We start from the raw sequence: 18,450 nt of genomic DNA, 5'->3' as shown, positions 1-18,450 counted from the left end.
ATCCCCTGCCTCATTGACTACACACCTTCCAATTTCTGCAACAAATGAGGCAGGAGAACAAACAAAGAACAATAGTCTGTGATCACTACGCACACAGGGGGCTGAATTACATTTGCACTGTCATAGTCAGGAAGGAGACATGCTGTAGTGCTCTGTATTAGAGTTTCTTAAGGGTGATGGCTTCATGCCCAGACATATTGAATTTCTTTAGGCCAGGCAGAAGGTGACAGAGATGGGTATATCTAAGGCCAAGTCATCATCCACCATGATGTGACAGACTGTTCTAGCCAACAGGAGATGGTAGAAAGTTGTGGATGCTGCTATGTGAGAGCTTGTGATGAGCAAGGAATCCAAAAATAAGTTCTAAATGTCTCCTTTCCCAGCCAGTCCCATTCTGCCCCCCAACTCTGGCTTACAGTCTCCACATCCAATCTCAGTCTTTCCACCCCTACTCTCAGTATTTCCACCCCTACTCTCAGTCTCCTCACTAGGTTCGATGTCCTAATTCCCTTACACCTTCCCACCCTAGGCTCCTTGTCCCTGTCTCCTTCCAAGCCACTCTCCCTCTTCTCCACTTCCTTCTCAGTCCCAATCTACTACCTCCACCTCCCTCTCCCTCTCCCTCTTGTCCCTTCTGCATTCAGTCAGGCAGCTTCCTCCTCCACATTACCTGGGCCCAGCAAAGGAGCCTTGAGGGCATAAGAGAGATTGTCTTCCTGCTATCAGTTACAATGCTCAGTGGAGAGCAGGAGCAGGAATTGCAGGAAGTCCTTCTCAGCCTCTGAATCTCTGGGATGGAGCATGTTCAGTCCCTCTGTGGCAATGGTGCATGTGCAGTCCAATAAGAACATAGGAGCTGTGAGGGATGGAGCATGCCTAATTCAGAAGGGATTTTCTGGTAATCTAGCTGCCAAATTCTAAGAGCATGAGATTTTTCAAAGGTTTATAACTTGGCCAAATTTGGGGAGATTTTTACAGGAATGGAAAAAGGCACATCCCTGATGACAGGGTGACATCTATGCCAAATTTCAAGCCCTTGCTTCAAAGCATAGAAGAGCTAGAGCTTTTCAATGAAATGGTTGTAAGAATTTTCTTAACACAAGCAAAATGTATTTGGCTACCTATGCCAACCTATCACAAATAAAATAAAATCAGACAAAAACATTGACAAAAAGATTCACTGCCAACAAAAGATTCTCCTAGCTCTTAGTTTTAAATTCCCACTCAATATCCATGTTTTCTTGATCAAGGGTCTCTAACAACATTTTTTTTAAATAAGCTGTCATTTTACCCTCCCTCTTCGTCTCACCCCCGCCCCACCCGCTGGTGGTATTTACCATCCACTCCAAAAGTGTCTCCAAAATATTTTCCCATTGATTTTCACCAACATATAGGGGCATGTACCTAATTTAGAGGTGTCAGCTTCTCCATCACTTCAGTGAGCAATGCCAGTGGAAAGTCAAGCAGAGAAGACTCCATTTTTCCCTACTAGGCAGAGTCAGAAATTGCTATGTGTGGTTCCAAGCTATTTTATCCACAAAATAATTTGAAGATTCCTTGAAGCAAAAATGCACAATCCTGTCCTCTGAAGTAAGCAAACCCTGATTAAGCCAAGTGCTTTACCACCTGAAACTGCTTCTCTAGTTGGAATTTTGAAGCTGCTTTGGTGGATGTGAAGAAACAGAGCCACAGCAAAACTTTGCAAAAATTCTCTACGTTGCTATTGGTCAAAGTGTCAGCAGGACTTCCAACACCAGCAGTTTACCCATCTTCCTTCTTGGTTCATGAGTTGCAGGTCTCCAGCGAGGATGAAGCTGAAGAGATGATACTTAAGAGTCACTCTCTGGTTACTCAAGGATAAAAAATTATTGGAATGTCTTAGAGGCCTCATTAGTACAGTGCCTCTCAGCAAAACAGTATTCATTCTGTGCACCTTCTGAAACCTAGTAGAATGCCTCACCCTCTGAGACTATGCAATTAAAACAGCTCCTTCATTCCAGGGGGGAGAGGTTCCCCTGGATGTGGCATGACATGGTTGCCATCTCCACACATTCCCAATCCAACCCAAGCATAAGTTCCAGAGTGAACCAAAAAACAGAAACAAGGAGTCTGGTGGCACCTTAAAAGCTAACAGATTTATTTGGGCATAAGCTTTCGTGGGTAAAAAACCACTTTTTCAGATGTATGGAGTGAAAATTACAGATGCAGGAATTATATACTGACACCTGAAGAGAAGGGAGTTACCTCACAAGTGGAGAACCAGTGTTGACAGGGCTAATTCAATCAGGGTGGACGTAGTCTACTCCCTATAATAGATGAGGAGGTGTCAATTCCAGGAGAGGCAAAGCTGCTTTTGTAATGAGCCAGCCACTCCCTGTTGCTATTCAAGCCCAAATTAATGGAGTTAAATTTGCAAATGAATTTTAGTTCTGCTGTTTCTCTTTGAAGTCTGTTTCTGAAGTGTTTTTGTTCAAGTGTCAATACTTTCAAATCTGTTATAGAATGTCCAGGAAGACTGAAGTGTTCTCCTACTGGCTTTTGTATGTTACCATTTAAAAGAATAAATGGACACAAATCGGACATCAGGAATCGTAACATACAAAAGATTCCAGAAGGTGCTCTGAGCCCTCCAAATATGAATTTTCTGGGGTCTCTTCCCCTACTCACCTCCTCAGTGGGCCTGTTGAAATCCCTGGACAGCCTGTGGGCACCAACTCAATGGGGTTCTCATCTTCATGTTTCATGTTTAGACATTCCTCAGGCTCCACGACAACCACCAGCATCACAACTCCAAATAAATCCTCCTCCTTCCTGGGGGACGCAGTGATGCCACCACCACCTTCCTATGCAGATGATTTTAGGTTGTTCTGGGGCAGAATTGGAGAATCTTTTCAACCTTTCACTGAAGAGTACAAGAATCCCAGCACTTTGTCATGGACTTTCTTCATACCACCCCCTCAAGCCAAGATTGCACTGCCTGTTAACCAGGCACTCTTCTCACTAGCCCGTAATATGTGGTAGACCCCTGCCACTTTTGCACCTACCTGCAAATGGGCAGACAAAAAATATTACATACCAGCCAAGGAACTGTAATATTTTTTCTCTTATCCCATTCCCAACTCCTTGGTAGTGGATACAGCTAACGAGATAAACCACCGAGCTCGCTCAAGATCCACACCTTCTGATAAAGGAGGATGTTATTCTTCCACTACTCTCCATTTTGAGGTGGCAGATTATCAAGCCCTGATGGCAAAATATGGTTTTAACAGTTCTATTTCAAACCCATGGAACCTCCTCCAAGGAGGCCCAGACTCCAAAAGAGAGTACCAGCTCAAACAGCAACCCTCCTTACCCAGGCCCCCTTCCAAATGACTGTTTTGACAATTTGGTCAAGGGCCACAAACAATCCCCTTCTGTGGATTTGCTGACCAAACCAGTCTTCCACTTCCCCTTTAGGGACCACATGTCACAATTTTACCTTCTTGGGAGCTTATCACCACTGACAGGTGGATTTTAAAGGTGGAGGCTACGGGATATTCTATCCATTTCTATGCTATGCCTCTCTCCCATCCCCATCCCTCTCATGAGAATCTTTTAAAGCAGGAGGTTCAATCCCTACAGCAGTTGGAGATGGTAGTCAGTTCCCCCAGAATTTGTGGGAAAAGGGTTTTATTCCAAATAGTTCTGGTTCCCAAAACAACATGGTTAGAGACTGATCATAGACCTCTGGAACCTGAATACTTACATCCTTTCACAGCACTTCAGGATGGTGACTTTTACTTCCATAAACCCAGCCCTGAATCAAGAGGTTGGTTTATTGCCCTCAGCCAGCAACACACATATTTTCACAGTGCTGTGCACCCTTCCTTCAACTTTCTCTGCACTTCTTCATTGGCTCAGAATGCTATTAATACCTGTGTTTCCCTTCAGACTCTCCCAGCCCCATGGGTCTTTACAACAGTCTTCTCAGTAGTGGCAACTCACCTGTGTCAAGACAGTATTAAAGTCTTCCCCATCTGGACAACTGGCTTCTGAAGGGGCACTCTGCTTTAGAGGTCCAGTCTACAGCCAACAAGGCTCTAATGCTGTTCCAATTCCAGGGCCTTCGTATCAACCTGAAAAGTCCACATTAACACCTGTTCAATGGATAGACTTCACTACCACAGGGCGGATTCTCTGATATATCCAGTCTGGTCACTACCCTCCAGCTGAGTCTCCAGACGATAGTAAGGACCTGACTTCAACTCCTAGTTCCCATGTTGGCCTCAACATTTGCCACATCACATGCAAAACTAAATCTCCAATGCCTTCAGGCCTGGCTCAGAACCATTTACACATCAAACAAGCACAGTCTTAGTGAGAAAGTTTCCATACCCTCACGGGTGCTGGACTTCCTCAGGTGGTGGCAAGACCCCTTGCAGATCTGTCTGGGAGAACCATTCTCATACCTGCCACGAACATGAATCATCATGATGATGTGGGGAGCCCACTTGCAAAGATCTACTGCATAGGAAAGATGGTCTCCACAGGAAATATTGTTTTACATCAAAGTTTTAGAGCTACAGCTGATTTGTTTTGCATGTCAGGACTAAACATTTAGGGACACCATGTCAGAGTAATGATAGACCACAGTACAACGATGTACTATGTAAATCAACGAGGGGGAGCAAGATCCCAGTCCTTATATACGGAATCTCTAAAGCTACGGAACTAGTGCATTGCCTGCCATATAGAGATTTCCACTGTTTACCTATTGGGTATCCAGAATACGGTGGCAGATGCCCTAAGCAGAAACTTCCACCAGGACCACAAGTGGTTGCTCAACAACCTGATATTTCACATTTGTGGAGTTTGGGGCCTCCCCACAGTGGATCTCTTTGCCAACCAGACCAATACAAAATGCCACATCTTTTGCTCCAAAGGGGCACTATGTCCCAACTTTTTAGGAGATGTCGTACTACTCCTCTATCCTTGCCCCCTCCTCTATGCCTTCTCTTCAACAATGCTACTCCTCAGGACATTAATCAAACTGTGGTAGAAGCAGGTAAGGGTCACCTTAATAGTGCCTTCTTGGACAAGACAAGTGTATTATTCAGCTCTTCACCTTTTTGTAGAGATACCTCACCGTCTTACCCTGAAATTGAACCTCCTAACACAGAACTTGGGCATCATGAGCCACCCCAACCTTGTATCACTGATCTTCAAGGCCTCGATGTTCTCAACCTTAGAGGTGGACTGTTCATCTGAAGTACAGTCCGTAGTACTAAATAGTAGAAAGTCACCTGCCACGTGAAAAGCTTAACTGCAGAAGTGGAAATGCCTCCTGTCCTGGTATTCCTGTCAATCTGTAGACTCTCTTGAAGCTTCTGTCTCCAGGATGCTTGATTACCTGCTTGAATTAAAAACACAGGACTACCTATGAGTTCTGTCATGATATACCTGGCAGCTATTATGGACTTTAATTTGCCTTTTGAGGGCCTCTTATTTTCGGGTCATGCTACCACTGCCAGATTGCTTAGGGGTTTATCTAATCTGTTCCCTCATATTGGGACCCCACATCTTCTTGAAACCTTAATTTAGTTCTCAGTACCTTAAGGAACCCTCCTTTGGAACCTATGGCAGGCAGATTTGTTCCCCCATCTTTCCTGTAAGACCTTTTCCCTGATAGCTGTCACCTTGGCTAGAAGGGTGGGAGGGCTCAGAGCTCTCATGGCTGACCCATCTTACACTGCCTTCTATCATGTTGAGATCACACTATACCAAATCCTTGGTTTATGCCATATCAGGCAAGATAACTGTCTGCCAATGTTCTTCCCCAAGCTTCACTCCTCCACAGAAGTGACATGCCTTCACACTTCAGATGCTCACAGGGCATTTCCAGATTTCCCCTAGACTGTTCATATCCTTTTCTGAATGAATGAAAGGACAATTGATCTCTTCTCAAAGATTATCAAAGTGGGTGGCATCATAGCCTGAAACAAGATTGCTGTGGTACAACTCCCCCTCAAAGTGGCAGCATACTCCACTAAGACTCAGTCCATTTCTATTACCCTCATCAAAGACATCCTTATCTCTGAAATTTTCAGGGTCGCAATTTGGTCCTCAGTTCACATGTTCTCAAAACATTACAATATTCTTTCTGTGCCAAGATAGACACAACTTTTGCTGATGCTGTCCTCTGCACCATCTTGGATCTGCCTCCTCAGCACCCCCTTCCATGTTGAGTTACTGCTTGGGAGTCTGTGGTTGAGCACCCATAGTAACATATACTCAAAGAAGAAGGAGAGGTTACTTACCTTTCAGGAACTTGACTTCTTCAAGATATTATCTCTCCAGGGGTGCTCCCCACCCTCTTTCCCCTCTGGCTTTGTAGTTGACAAGGAACTGGAATGGTGGCGGGTCCACTTCTCCCCATATTTCCTCACTCCAAAGCATGAGGCTGTATAGAATCATAGGGTTAGAAGGGACTGCAAAGGTCATCTAGTCTAATTCCTGTGTAGTGTAGCATGCAGGCGCAGACCTGCAGACACTGATAACTCAAATCTCTGGCTGAGAGTGCAAGGGCATGCTCATATCCTATGGTAGCGCACCCATAGGGCCAACACTTCTCAAAGAACTCAAGTTACTGAAAGGTAAGTAACCTCTCCTCTGAGTTTCCAGTTTGAGAGGGGACTGTAAAGGCAAAGAGAATTAGGATCCTACTCCAGTGAAGTATAGGCATAACTTTAAGCACATTCGTAATCCCATTGATTTCGGTGAGATTACTTATGTTCTTAGAGTTACCCTTTGCTTAAATGCTTTTCTGAATCAAGGCCTAGGAGAGGCTTCAAGAGATTCATGAAAACACTAGCTTCAAGAGCCATTTCAGTGAGGGAGTCGAGGTTGTGGGTATTGAAGCCAGGACTGAGTGATTCATTTGACCCATGATGCCATGAAGGATATGTGTTACACTTGCTTGGGGTGCCCAGGATGATGAGTCCCCTTGTTACCCCTCTGCTTCAGCAAAAGTGAGAATAACTTGTGCTTAACTGACACCTCCAGTCTGTCACCCAAACAATCTCTTCAGGGCTCTACTAACCCCTTGCTTTGCCATGCAGGTTAGTAATAGGTGCACCCCGGTTCCATGCCCCTCTGAAAGCATCCCCCTGTAGTTTCCAGCCCTTGTCACTGGATACTCACAGAAATTACCAGGTAAAATATTCCTGAAGGAACAGTCTACACACAGCTTGACTGGTACTTCTCAGGATCAGCAACATATAACATCACAGCACTGAGATATATGTATAGTGAAACAATCGTAAATTTATTATCAAAGATTAAGATTTAAGAGATAGTGAGTAAGGATAATAAGTGGAAACAGAAATGGTTACATATAATACTGACGTATAACATGCTTCTTATAGATTAAACTTAACTTTAACAGGCTACCCATCTGCCTAGAAGCAGTCTTATCTGACCTAAAGCTTTCTTGCAGCATTTCCAACCAGGACCAGTTGGGATCTCATTTTCATGAATGTAATCACATTGCCTGATTACTTCTTTGAGTTCAGGATAACAGGGTGCTGTCCCTGTCCCCCAGTTACAGAACAACAAACCTTCAAAGTGCACCCCAAGACAAAGCTTTTTCCCCCTGCTGTCCTCTTCCTGTTAAATCTCATCTGCATTTAACTAAGACTAGTGTTTGTGATTGAGACAAATACTTGATTTACATGTCCACAGATAGATGGATAAACAGCTCTGGTCTGGCAAAGTCATCTTGTAGTCCATGTTGGTTTGTGTTTTTTGTGAAATTTTCAGATTTGGTAATGTATTTACAGTAATGGAGAAGAAATTGCTGTCTTCTGGCATTTACTAATTTCAATCTAAATCCAGGTGATCCTTTCAAAACCATGTTAAAACCATTTCTTTCAGAGATTCATTTTGAGTAGTGATTTACCTCATGAGTTCTTTAGAACTGCCACACATATATTTGCAAAATATTACCTTCTGAGAACTTCTTTGTGCTTCTTATTTGCCAAAATGCCAGTTTTATGCTTTGTATTTTGTTGTGTGTGAAATAACTATTTCTGGTATTCTGTGGTTCTAATGTACTTTCAGTTTGATTAATGCCACTACTTCTTCCAGTCATAACAACCTCAGTTAGAATATTTTACTAATTTGTAAGAGCATATTTTAAATAGATATTTTTATTTATTTTGTTCTCAGTAGGAATGTTATCTCTATTTTGTTATATTATATAGTTTCACTTAATTTTTGTTCAATGTCTCAAGACACAAAGGACCATATTCTTTATTAAAGTCTTGCCTCTTTACTCTTCTTTGGTGCATAAAAGGACTGCAAATTGTGTGGAATCAGTCCCCCAGAAAATACCCCTAGTGTTAGCTTGTTCCCTAGGCAGTGTAGAGTTTGGGTCAGTTCTGCACTACGACCACTCCCCTCAAGCCCTCCCACCATTGGATGCATGCTAGAGGTGCAGTTACAAGCCTGTGCATTAGCAGGTTGGGGCCAGAATACAGGAGGTGCAAAGATGGTTTAAAAGGTGGCCTTTAGCCCATCCTCATTCCTGCAGTCTGTATAAGAACAGAACAATGGAAAGTCTTGTATCTTAAATTTTTCTGATATGATACAGTGTCTAGTGGCATATTTTTGAAGGAGTATTTTAATACTGTGTAGACTTGAAAATTAGAATTCCAAAGCATTGAAAACAGAAGACATTTAGATATTGGAAATACTGTTAGGATATAAATTAACACAAATTAAAGCAAACCCCAAGATGTTACCCAAATGATGGGGCGGGAGGGGGGTTGTAAATGAGATTTTTCTCCTTTTAATGATGGCATACTTATTTTGCAGTTTGAAAATGATATTTCAGCATTCACATATGAGAAGACTCTTATGATGGAGCAGAGATCTCAGATGTTAAAACAGATGCAGCTGTCTAAGAATGAAAGGGAAAGAGAGGTAAACAATTTAACTTGACTATAAACTTTATGAAAACCAGTATAAGCAAGTGGAAATGGTAATGCTAGGCCATGATCTCTAACAATTTCATAACAAGTAAATAAAATAAAACCTCTTTTGTTATGAATTATGTACTGGTTTATCAGTTGTAAGAGAATATTTGATTTACTTTATCTTTTTGTGTAATGAGTCATTAATATTAGCTCTAAACAATACTGAAATACTAGAATTACTAGAGTTCCAGAATAACTATAACAGTAGATTGGAGTTTAAAATACTGCACTAAAAGCATCTGTGTTTGCATGCTTGTCATCAAACATATCTATTTTCCTGGGTTTTAAGGATTTTAAAAATTTAACTGAAGAATTTTAAAATATATTATTTTGAGTTAAATAGATGATGCAACCTTATACTTTTCAGTAATACTATTTTTGCCATCTTGTCAGCGTTTGAAATCTGCAAGACGTGATAAAGCAATTAAGAAAATTACGCTATATATCTAACATATAGCAAGGATTTTTAATGAATCCGTAAACTCTGAGGTCGTACCCTGTGACCGGAGAATTGCTAATATAGTACTATGACATTATCCAGAGTACAATTTGGACTGTTGAACAGCTGTGTCCCCTTTAATCGCTAGCCTGGGGTGCCTTTTACACTGCTTTGCTGTCAGAACAGCCACTCTTGGCCTGCTCACACAGCCTTCAGCATGCAAATTTACTCACAGCTAAACACGTGAGCACACTGACTAGTCACTCATGAATTACATACAGGGTGACACCTGCAAAGTCTTAGTGTCAGACTTTCCCCCAGTAATGTGCATCTTGTGCTGTCCAGCACACTACTGAACAATGCAAGCTCATAGAAAGTCCGTCATTTTGTCAAAGAAAATGATATATGCACCAGCCTTGCTATCCCACTGTCTCTCATTTTTATATCATCTTCCCCTCTTTGAGGATTACCCCCAGCTGGGGTGTAGGCAACACATAGTCTCTTGTGGATGTGAGGGTTGAACTGTCTCTGTGATGAAATGTAAATTTCTTGTTTACACCTTCCTGTTGATGAAGAATGACATTGATAGCTGTTTAACACCTAAGTGGGGTACTAGGGTGTCTTTGTCTCTGAAAAAATGTTTTGTGACTGCTTTGGATCATGTTATAACAACGATACATAGTAGAATCTAATAATTTCTCATACAATATTGATACACACATTTTGCCAGGACAACAATATTCAGCAGATTATGAGTTTTCAAATGATATCTCACAAGGTGTACTTTGTACAAAATTTATCATAGTCTTGTAAGAGTGATGACCAAAAAAATATAGAACATCACAAGTACCTGTTTTTAAGAAAGGAGAGAAAAGTGATCTGGGAAACTATAGGCCTGTTAGTTTGACGTCAATTGCCTGCAAGCTCTTGGAACAAATTTTGAAAGAGAAAGTAGTAAGAACATAGATGTAAATAGTAATTGGGATAAAGTACAACATGGTTTTACAAAAGGCAGATCATGCCAGATCAACCTGATCTCTTTCTTTGAGAAGATAACTGGGTTTTTCTGGACAAAGGAAATGTACCAGATCTAATCTCCCTGGATTTCAGTAAGGCATTTGATACAGTTCCAGATGATAAATTATTATTTAAATTAGAGAAGATGGGAATTAATATGAGAATTAAAATGTGGATAAGGAACTGCTTAAAGGGGAATCTACAACAGGTCATATGGAAAGGTGAATTCAGGCTGGAGGGAGGTTGGTAGTGGAGTTCCTGAGGGATGAGTCTTGGGACCTTTCTAACATTTTTATTAATGATCTTGGCACAAAAAATGGGAGTGTGTTAATAAAATTTGCAGATGAGAAAAAGTTGGGAGTTTGTCAATGTGGAGGAGGACCGGACTATCACACAAGAAGATCTGGAGGATCTTGAAAATTGGAATAATAGAAATGGGATGAAATTTAATAGTGCAAAGTGCAAAGTCATGCACTTAGAGACTAACAAGAATGTTTGCTATATGCTGGGGACTTATCAGTTGGAAGCAACAGAGGAAGAGAAAGATCTGGGTGTACTGGTTGATCGCAGGATGACTATGAGCTGCCAACGTGATGCAGCTGTGAAAAAGGCTAAAGCAGTCCTAGGATGCATGAGGCAAGGTATTTGCAGTAGAGACAGGGAAGTGTTAGTACCATTATACAAGGCAGTGGTAAGACCTCATCTGGAATACTGTGTGCAGTTCTGGTCTCCCATGTTTAAGAAAGATTAATTCAAACTGGAACAGATGCAGAGAAGGACTACTAGGATGATCAGATGAATTTGAGTCTCCTACCTTATGAGAGGAGATTCAAAGAGCTTGGCTTATTTAGTCTAACCAAAAGAAGGCTGAGGGGAGATACGATTGCTCTATGTAAATACACCAGAGAAATAAATACCAGGGAGGGAGAGTTGTTTAAATGAAGTGTTACTGTTGACACAAGAAAAAATGGATATAAACTGGTCATCAATACATTTAGGCTTGAAATTAGATGAAGGTTTCTAACTATCAGAGGAGTGAAGTTTTGGAACAGCCTTCTAAGGGGAGTAGGGGTAGCAAAAACCTAACTGGATTCAAGACTGAGCTTGATAAGTTTATGGAGGGTATGGTATGATGACTCTGCCTACAATGGCATGTAGCTGATCTGTGATTGCTAGCTGCAAATATCTCCAATGGCCAGTGATGGGACACTAGATGGGAAGGGCTCTGAGTAACTACAGAGAATTCTTTCCCAGGTCTTGCACACATGCTCAGGGTTTCCATATTTGGGTTGGGAAGGAATTCCCCCCATCTCCCCCTGTCAGATTGGCAGAGACCCTGGGGTTTTTTGCCTTCTTATGCAGCATGGGGCATTGGTCACTTGCAGGTTTAAATTTGTGTAAATGGTGGATTCTCTGTAACCTGAAGTATTTAAATCATGATTTGAGGACTTCAGCAACTCAGCCACAAGTTAGGGTCTGTTACAGGAGTACGTGAGTGAAGTTATGTGTCTGCAATGTGTAGAAGGTCAGACTAGATTATCATGATGGTCCTTTCTGGCCTTAAAGTCTGTGAGTCTATAATGTTTCAACATTTTAATTTAATTTACTGCAGGAAAAAAATCATGGCAAAACTGTTGCATAGCTTTATTCATAAAAATGTATTTTTAAAATAAAATATATTCATGCAACACTCTGGATTTTGGCACATATCTGCACCATGTCTTCAATCCGTCAGTGAAAATCTCTTAAATTCATTTCTGCTATTTAAATCTCAATATTCTTGAATAATCTTATGCACCCCGAATGCTCTCTTATTCACACATGTAAAAAAATACTCTTTTCTTCTTTTTTTAACTTCATGCTTATATGATAGTGTTGTCATCTTCAAAATACATGCATTCATTAATGCTCACAACATGCCTGTGAAGTAGGGAGGTATTATTCCTTTTTAACAATGGAGAACTGTCACACACAGGTGAGATGGCCACATAGTCAGTCAGTGGCAGAGATGCCAGTCTTGTATTAGAAAACACTGCCTCTCTAACAGATAAGCCCTCTTATATGTTTCCTTTATGAGAGTGAATTCTGAATTACTTTATAGTCACTTCACTTGGAAAAGTCATATTCCCGTTAATTTATTCAAAGTAATAATAATAAGTCCATAAATATTTATAACATTGCATAGAAATAAAGTCAAATGAAAGTTCTGTCATATCTAATCCTAGTTTAGAAGGGGGCTTTGAATAGTAGTTGCCATGTGGGAAACATCATTAAGCAGGGGTTTCTAGTGAGGCTCCATAGGAATCTGTTCTAAGCATAACAGGGTTCAATATTTTTATCAGTGATCTGGAAGTAAATTTTAGGGAGGTACAAAAGTTGGTGGAGTGGTAAATAATGATGATGACAGGACAATCATACAGAGTGAACTGAATTGCTTGATCAGGTGGGCCCGTTCAAACAAAATGCATTTTCTAATACAACAAATGCAAGTCATACATCTTGGACCAAAGAATGCAGAACTTACCTACAGAATGGGTGACTGTATCCTGGAAAGCAGTGACTCTAGAAAGGGATTTAAGAGTGTCATAAATATAAAGGGAAGGGTAAACCCCTTTGAAATCCCTCCTGGCCAGGGGAAAGCTCCTCTCACCTGTAAAGGGTTAAGAAGCTAAAGGTAACCTCGCTGGCACCTGACCAAAATGACCAATGAGGAGACAAGATACTTTCAAAAGCTGGGAGGAGGGAGAGAAACAAAGGGTCTGTCTGTAGTCGTCTTGGCCGGGGACAGAACAGGAATGGAGTCTTAGAACTTTTAGTAAGTAATCTAGCTAGGTATGTGTTAGATTATGATTTCTGTAAATGGCTGAGAAAAGAATTGTGCTGAATAGAATAACTATTTCTGTCTGTGTATCTTTTTTGTAACTTAAGGTTTTGCCTAGAGGGGTTCTCTATGTTTTTGAATCTAATTACCCTGTAAGATATATACCATCCTGATTTTACAGGGGGGATTTCTTTATTTCTATTTACTTCTATTTTTTATTAAAAGTCTTCTTGTAAAACACTGAATGCTTTTTCATTGTTCTCAGATCCAAGGGTTTGGGTTTGTGGTCACCTATGCAAATTGGTGAGGCTTTTTATCCAACATTTCCCAGGAAAGGGGGGGTGCAAGTGTTGGGAGGATTGTTCATTGTTCTTAAGATCCAAGGGTCTGGGTCTGTAGTCACCTAGGCAAATTGGTGAGGCTTTTTACCAAACCTTGTCCAGGAAGTGGGGTGCAAGGTTTTGGGAAGTATTTTGGGGGGAAGGACGCGTCCAAACAGCTCTTCCCCAGTAACCAGTATTAGTTTGGTGGTGGTAGCGGCCTGTCCAAGGGGTAATATTTTGTACCTTGGGGAAGTTTTGACCTAAGCTGGTAAAGATAAGCTTAGGAGGTTTTTCATGCAGGTCCCCACATCTGCACCCTAGAGTTCAGAGTGGGGGAGGAACCTTGACATGGTGGCACAGTGGTGGGATTAACCTGAAATCATTTTGAGATCCAGTTGAGATTTTTTGAACTAGAAATACAGATTTTAAAAAGGAATTTTTAGGAAGTCCAGAAGGCAGCTTTGAAACTGAAAGCAGCTTGGTTTCTCTCTGCTTTGTGGCCAAGCAGAGACAAAAGGGGATTATCTTGTGAATTGCAGGTTTTCTTTGCCTGGAGGCACGGTACTTAACTCCTGCAGGGAAATTCACAGTCTTCCAACCCAGAGGTTTTTTTTTTTTTCTTCCTAAAAGTAAATAGGGGGTGTGTGCTCTACCCATTTGCCTGGAGACAAAAGTAGCAGGGTTTTTTTTTTAGGATTTTGATTTTTTTTTGTTTTACAAGGAGCACAGGTTTGAAAAGAAATTTTTTTCTTCTTTGGGCTGGGTAAGCAGGTTTCCAAGTAGTTGGAGGTTTTTTGCTTTAATTTGGGCCCAGAGCAGAGACAAGGGAATTGTCTTTTTCTGTAGGCTGACAATCACTATCAGAGAATAGGTATTCTATTCCAGCACAGCAAAATTTTACAGCCAAGTTTTGTTTGTTTATTTCTAAACCTCGGGTGTAAAGTTAGTTAAAAACAGAGAGGTTAGAATGGCCAAATCCTCAGCTCGACTACAGCTGGAATTAGCCAAATTTCAGGCTGAGGAAAAACAAAGGGAACATGAAAGACAGATAGAACTCATGCAGCTGAAGAAGGAACAAGAAAGGGAGGCAGAACAACACCAAGAGGCTGCCCACAAGAGGGAAATGGAGGCAAGGAAGCATGTGGAGGAGGAGAGGGAAAAAGAGAGGAAGCATGTGGAGGAGATGGAGAGGATAAAGGCCCAGCAGAATATACCAACAAACCCTAGCAATCCTTCTCCAGGTACCACTTCCCATCCCAGAAAGTTCCCCACCTACAAGGCAGGTGATGATACTGAGGCCTTCTTAGAAAACTTCGAAAGGGCCTGCCTTGGGTACAACATCTCTACTGACCAATACATGGTAGAGCTGAGGCCGCAGCTCAGTGGACCCTTAGCTGAGGTGGCAGCTGAAATGCCTAAAGAACACATGAACAAGTATGAACTGTTTAAATCCAAGGCGAGAGTCAGAATGGGGATAACACCCGAGCAGTCTCGTCGGAGGTTCAGAGCCCTAAGGTGGAAACCAGACGTGTCATTTACCCGACATGCCTACCACATTGTAAAACATTGGGATGCCTGGATATCAGGAGCAAGTGTTGAATCTCCAGTAAATTTGCCCTTCCTAATGCAAATGGAACAATTCTTAGAGGGTGTTCCTGAGGAAATAGAAAGATACATCCTAGATGGGAAACCCAAAACTGTAATTGAGGCAGGAGAGATTGGAGCCAGATGGGTGGAGGTGGCAGAGAAGAAGAAAACTGGTCGCAGTTGGAGCGGAGACCAGAAGGGACCACCCCAGACCACACCCTATTACCGGGGGCCGCCCAAAGCCCCACCTACCTCCCAAAGAACCCTCCAGACCCCTTATCGTCCCACCACCCCGTTCTCCAGCAACCCTCCTCGCCCCAGTGACCCGTCAGCTGGACGATGTTTTAAGTGTAACGAGCTGGGGCATGTAAAGGCCAACTGCCCCAAGAACCCCAACAGATTACAGTTCATTGCACCGGAATCACACCAGAGGTCCACAGGCCCAGATACCTCCCAGATACCCTTGGAGCAGAGGGAAACTGTGAGTGTGGGTGGGAGGAAGGTCACCGTGTGGAGGGACACCGGAGCACAAGTGTCAGCTATCCATGCTTCCTTAGTGGACCCCAATTTAATCAACCCAGAGATCCAAGTGACGATTCAACCCTTCAAGTCCAACTCTTTCAATTTGCCTACAGCCAAGTTGCCTGTCCAGTACAAGGGCTGGTCAGGAATGTGGACTTTTGCAGTCTATGATGATTATCCCATCCCCATGCTGTTGGGGGAAGACTTGGCCAATCATGTGAAGCAGGCCAAGAGGGTGGGAATGGTCACCCGCAACCAGGCTAAACAAGCCGTGAGGCCTAGCTCTGTTCCGGAAACTTCTATCAGGACCCAGTCAGAGGTGATGGACCTGGACCCCAGGCCAATGTCTGCAACAGCAGTAGTGCATCCAGTCCCAGAGACCCAGACGGAACCAGTCCCAGAACCGGAACCAGCCGAACAACCAACACCAGACCCCGTGTCAGCACTGAATCCAGTACTTGCAACCTCAACACCAGAGGGCCCCACCGAACCTGAACTGGCAGCAGCCGATAACCCTACACAAGAGGCTCAGCCGGAGCCTGAATCCCAACATAGTACACCAGCGGAGAGCGGTTCACAGTCAACAGAACCAGCTCCATCCCCTATATCGCTTCCAGAGGGACCAAGCCTAGGTCCACAATCCCATGAGGAACTGATGTCTCCAGCATCAAGGGAACAGTTCCAGACCGAACAGGAAGCAGATGAAAGCCTCCAGAGAGCTTGGACGGCGGCACGGAGCAACCCACCGCCTCTCAGCTCTTCTAATCGATCCAGGTTTGTTGTAGAAAGAGGACTTTTATACAAGGAAACTCTTTCTGGAGGACACCAGGAAGACTGGCATCCTCAGAGACAGTTGGTAGTTCCAACTAAATACCGGGCCAAGCTCTTGAGCTTAGCCCATGATCACCCTAGTGGCCATGCTGGGGTGAACAGGACCAAAGACCGTTTGGGGGGGTCATTCCACTGGGAGGGAATGGGCAAGGATGTTTCTACCTATGTCCAGTCTTGTGAGGTGTGCCAAAGAGTGGGAAAACCCCAAGACCAGGTCAAAGCTCCTCTCCAGCCACTCCCCATCATTGAAGTTCCATTTCAGCGAGTAGCTGTGGATATTCTGGGTCCTTTTCCGAAAAAGACACGCAGAGGAAAGCAGTACATACTGACTTTCATGGATTTTGCCACCCGATGGCCGGAAGCAGTAGCTCTAAGCAACACCAGGGCTAAAAGTGTGTGCCAGGCACTAGCAGACATTTTTGCCAGGGTAGGTTGGCCCTCCGACATCCTCACAGATGCAGGGACTAATTTCCTGGCAGGAACTATGAAAAACCTTTGGGAAGCTCATGGGGTAAATCACTTGGTTGCCACTCCTTACCATCATCAAACAAATGGCATGGTGGAGAAGTTTAATGGAACTTTGGGGGCCATGATACGTAAATTCGTAAATGAGCACTCCAATGATTGGGACCTAGTATTGCAGCAGTTGCTCTTTGCCTACAGAGCTGTACCACATCCCAGTTTAGGGTTTTCCCCATTTGAACTTGTATATGGCCGTGAGGTTAAGGGGCCATTGCAGTTGGTGAAGCAGCAATGGGAGGGATTTACACCTTCTCCAGGAACTAACATTCTGGACTTTGTAACCAACCTACAAAACACCCTCCGAACCTCTTTAGCCCTTGCTAGAGAAAACTTACAGGATGCTCAAAAAGAGCAAAAAGCCTGGTATGATAAACATGCCAGAGAGCGTTCCTTCAAAGTAGGAGACCAGGTCATGGTCTTAAAGGCGCTCCAGGCCCATAAAATGGAAGCATCGTGGGAAGGGCCATTCGTGGTCCAGGAGCGCCTGGGAGCTGTTAATTATCTCATAGCATTCCCCACCTCCAACCGAAAGCCTAAGGTGTATCATATTAATTCTCTAAAGCCCTTTTATTCCAGAGAATTAAAGGTTTGTCAGTTTACAGCCCAGGGAGGAGACGACGCTGAGTGGCCTGAAGGTGTCTATTACGAAGGGAAATGTGCTGGTGGTGTGGAAGAGGTGAACCTCTCCATGACCCTTGGGCGTATGCAGCGACAGCAGATCCAGGAGCTGTGCACTAGCTACGCGCCAACGTTCTCAGCCACCCCAGGACTGACTGAACGGGCATACCACTCCATTGACACAGGTAATGCTCACCCAATTAGGGTCCAACCTTACCGGGTGTCTCCTCAAGCTAAAACTGCTATAGAACGGGAGATCCAGGATATGTTACAGATGGGTGTAATCCGCCCCTCTGAAAGTGCATGGGCATCTCCAGTGGTTCTAGTTCCCAAACCAGATGGGGAAATACGTTTTTGCGTGGACTACCGTAAGCTAAATGCTGTAACTCGCCCAGACAACTATCCCATGCCACGCACAGATGAACTATTAGAGAAACTGGGAAGGGCCCAGTTCATCTCTACCTTGGACTTAACCAAGGGGTACTGGCAGGTACCGCTAGATGAATCTGCCAAGGAAAGGTCAGCCTTCATCACACATCTCGGGCTGTATGAATTTAATGTACTCCCTTTCGGGCTGCGAAATGCACCCGCCACTTTCCAAAGACTTGTAGATGGTCTCCTAGCGGGATTAGGAGAATATGCAGTCGCCTACCTTGACGATGTGGCCATATTTTCGGATTCCTGGGCAGACCACCTGGAACATCTACAAAAAGTCCTTGAGCGCATAAGGGAGGCAGGACTAACTGTTAAGGCTAA

General features: G+C 43.2%; 1 protein-coding gene across 1 annotated transcript in view; it reads left to right on the top strand.

Annotated features, from left to right (window-relative positions):
• SLC12A7 (solute carrier family 12 member 7) overlaps positions 1-18,450 on the top strand; it is a 332,898-nt gene that overhangs the window by 302,526 nt on the left and 11,922 nt on the right. The window contains exon 21 of the mRNA XM_084618772.1: positions 8,854-8,961. Coding sequence (XP_084474898.1) covers positions 8,854-8,961 — 108 coding nt within the window. The remainder of the gene's footprint in view (positions 1-8,853; positions 8,962-18,450) is intronic.

This window comes from Lepidochelys olivacea (genome assembly GCF_965140295.1).
Source record: "Lepidochelys olivacea isolate rLepOli2 genome assembly, chromosome: 2".
NCBI lineage: Eukaryota > Metazoa > Chordata > Testudines > Cheloniidae > Lepidochelys > Lepidochelys olivacea.
This window is presented reverse-complemented; position numbering and strand designations above follow the sequence as displayed.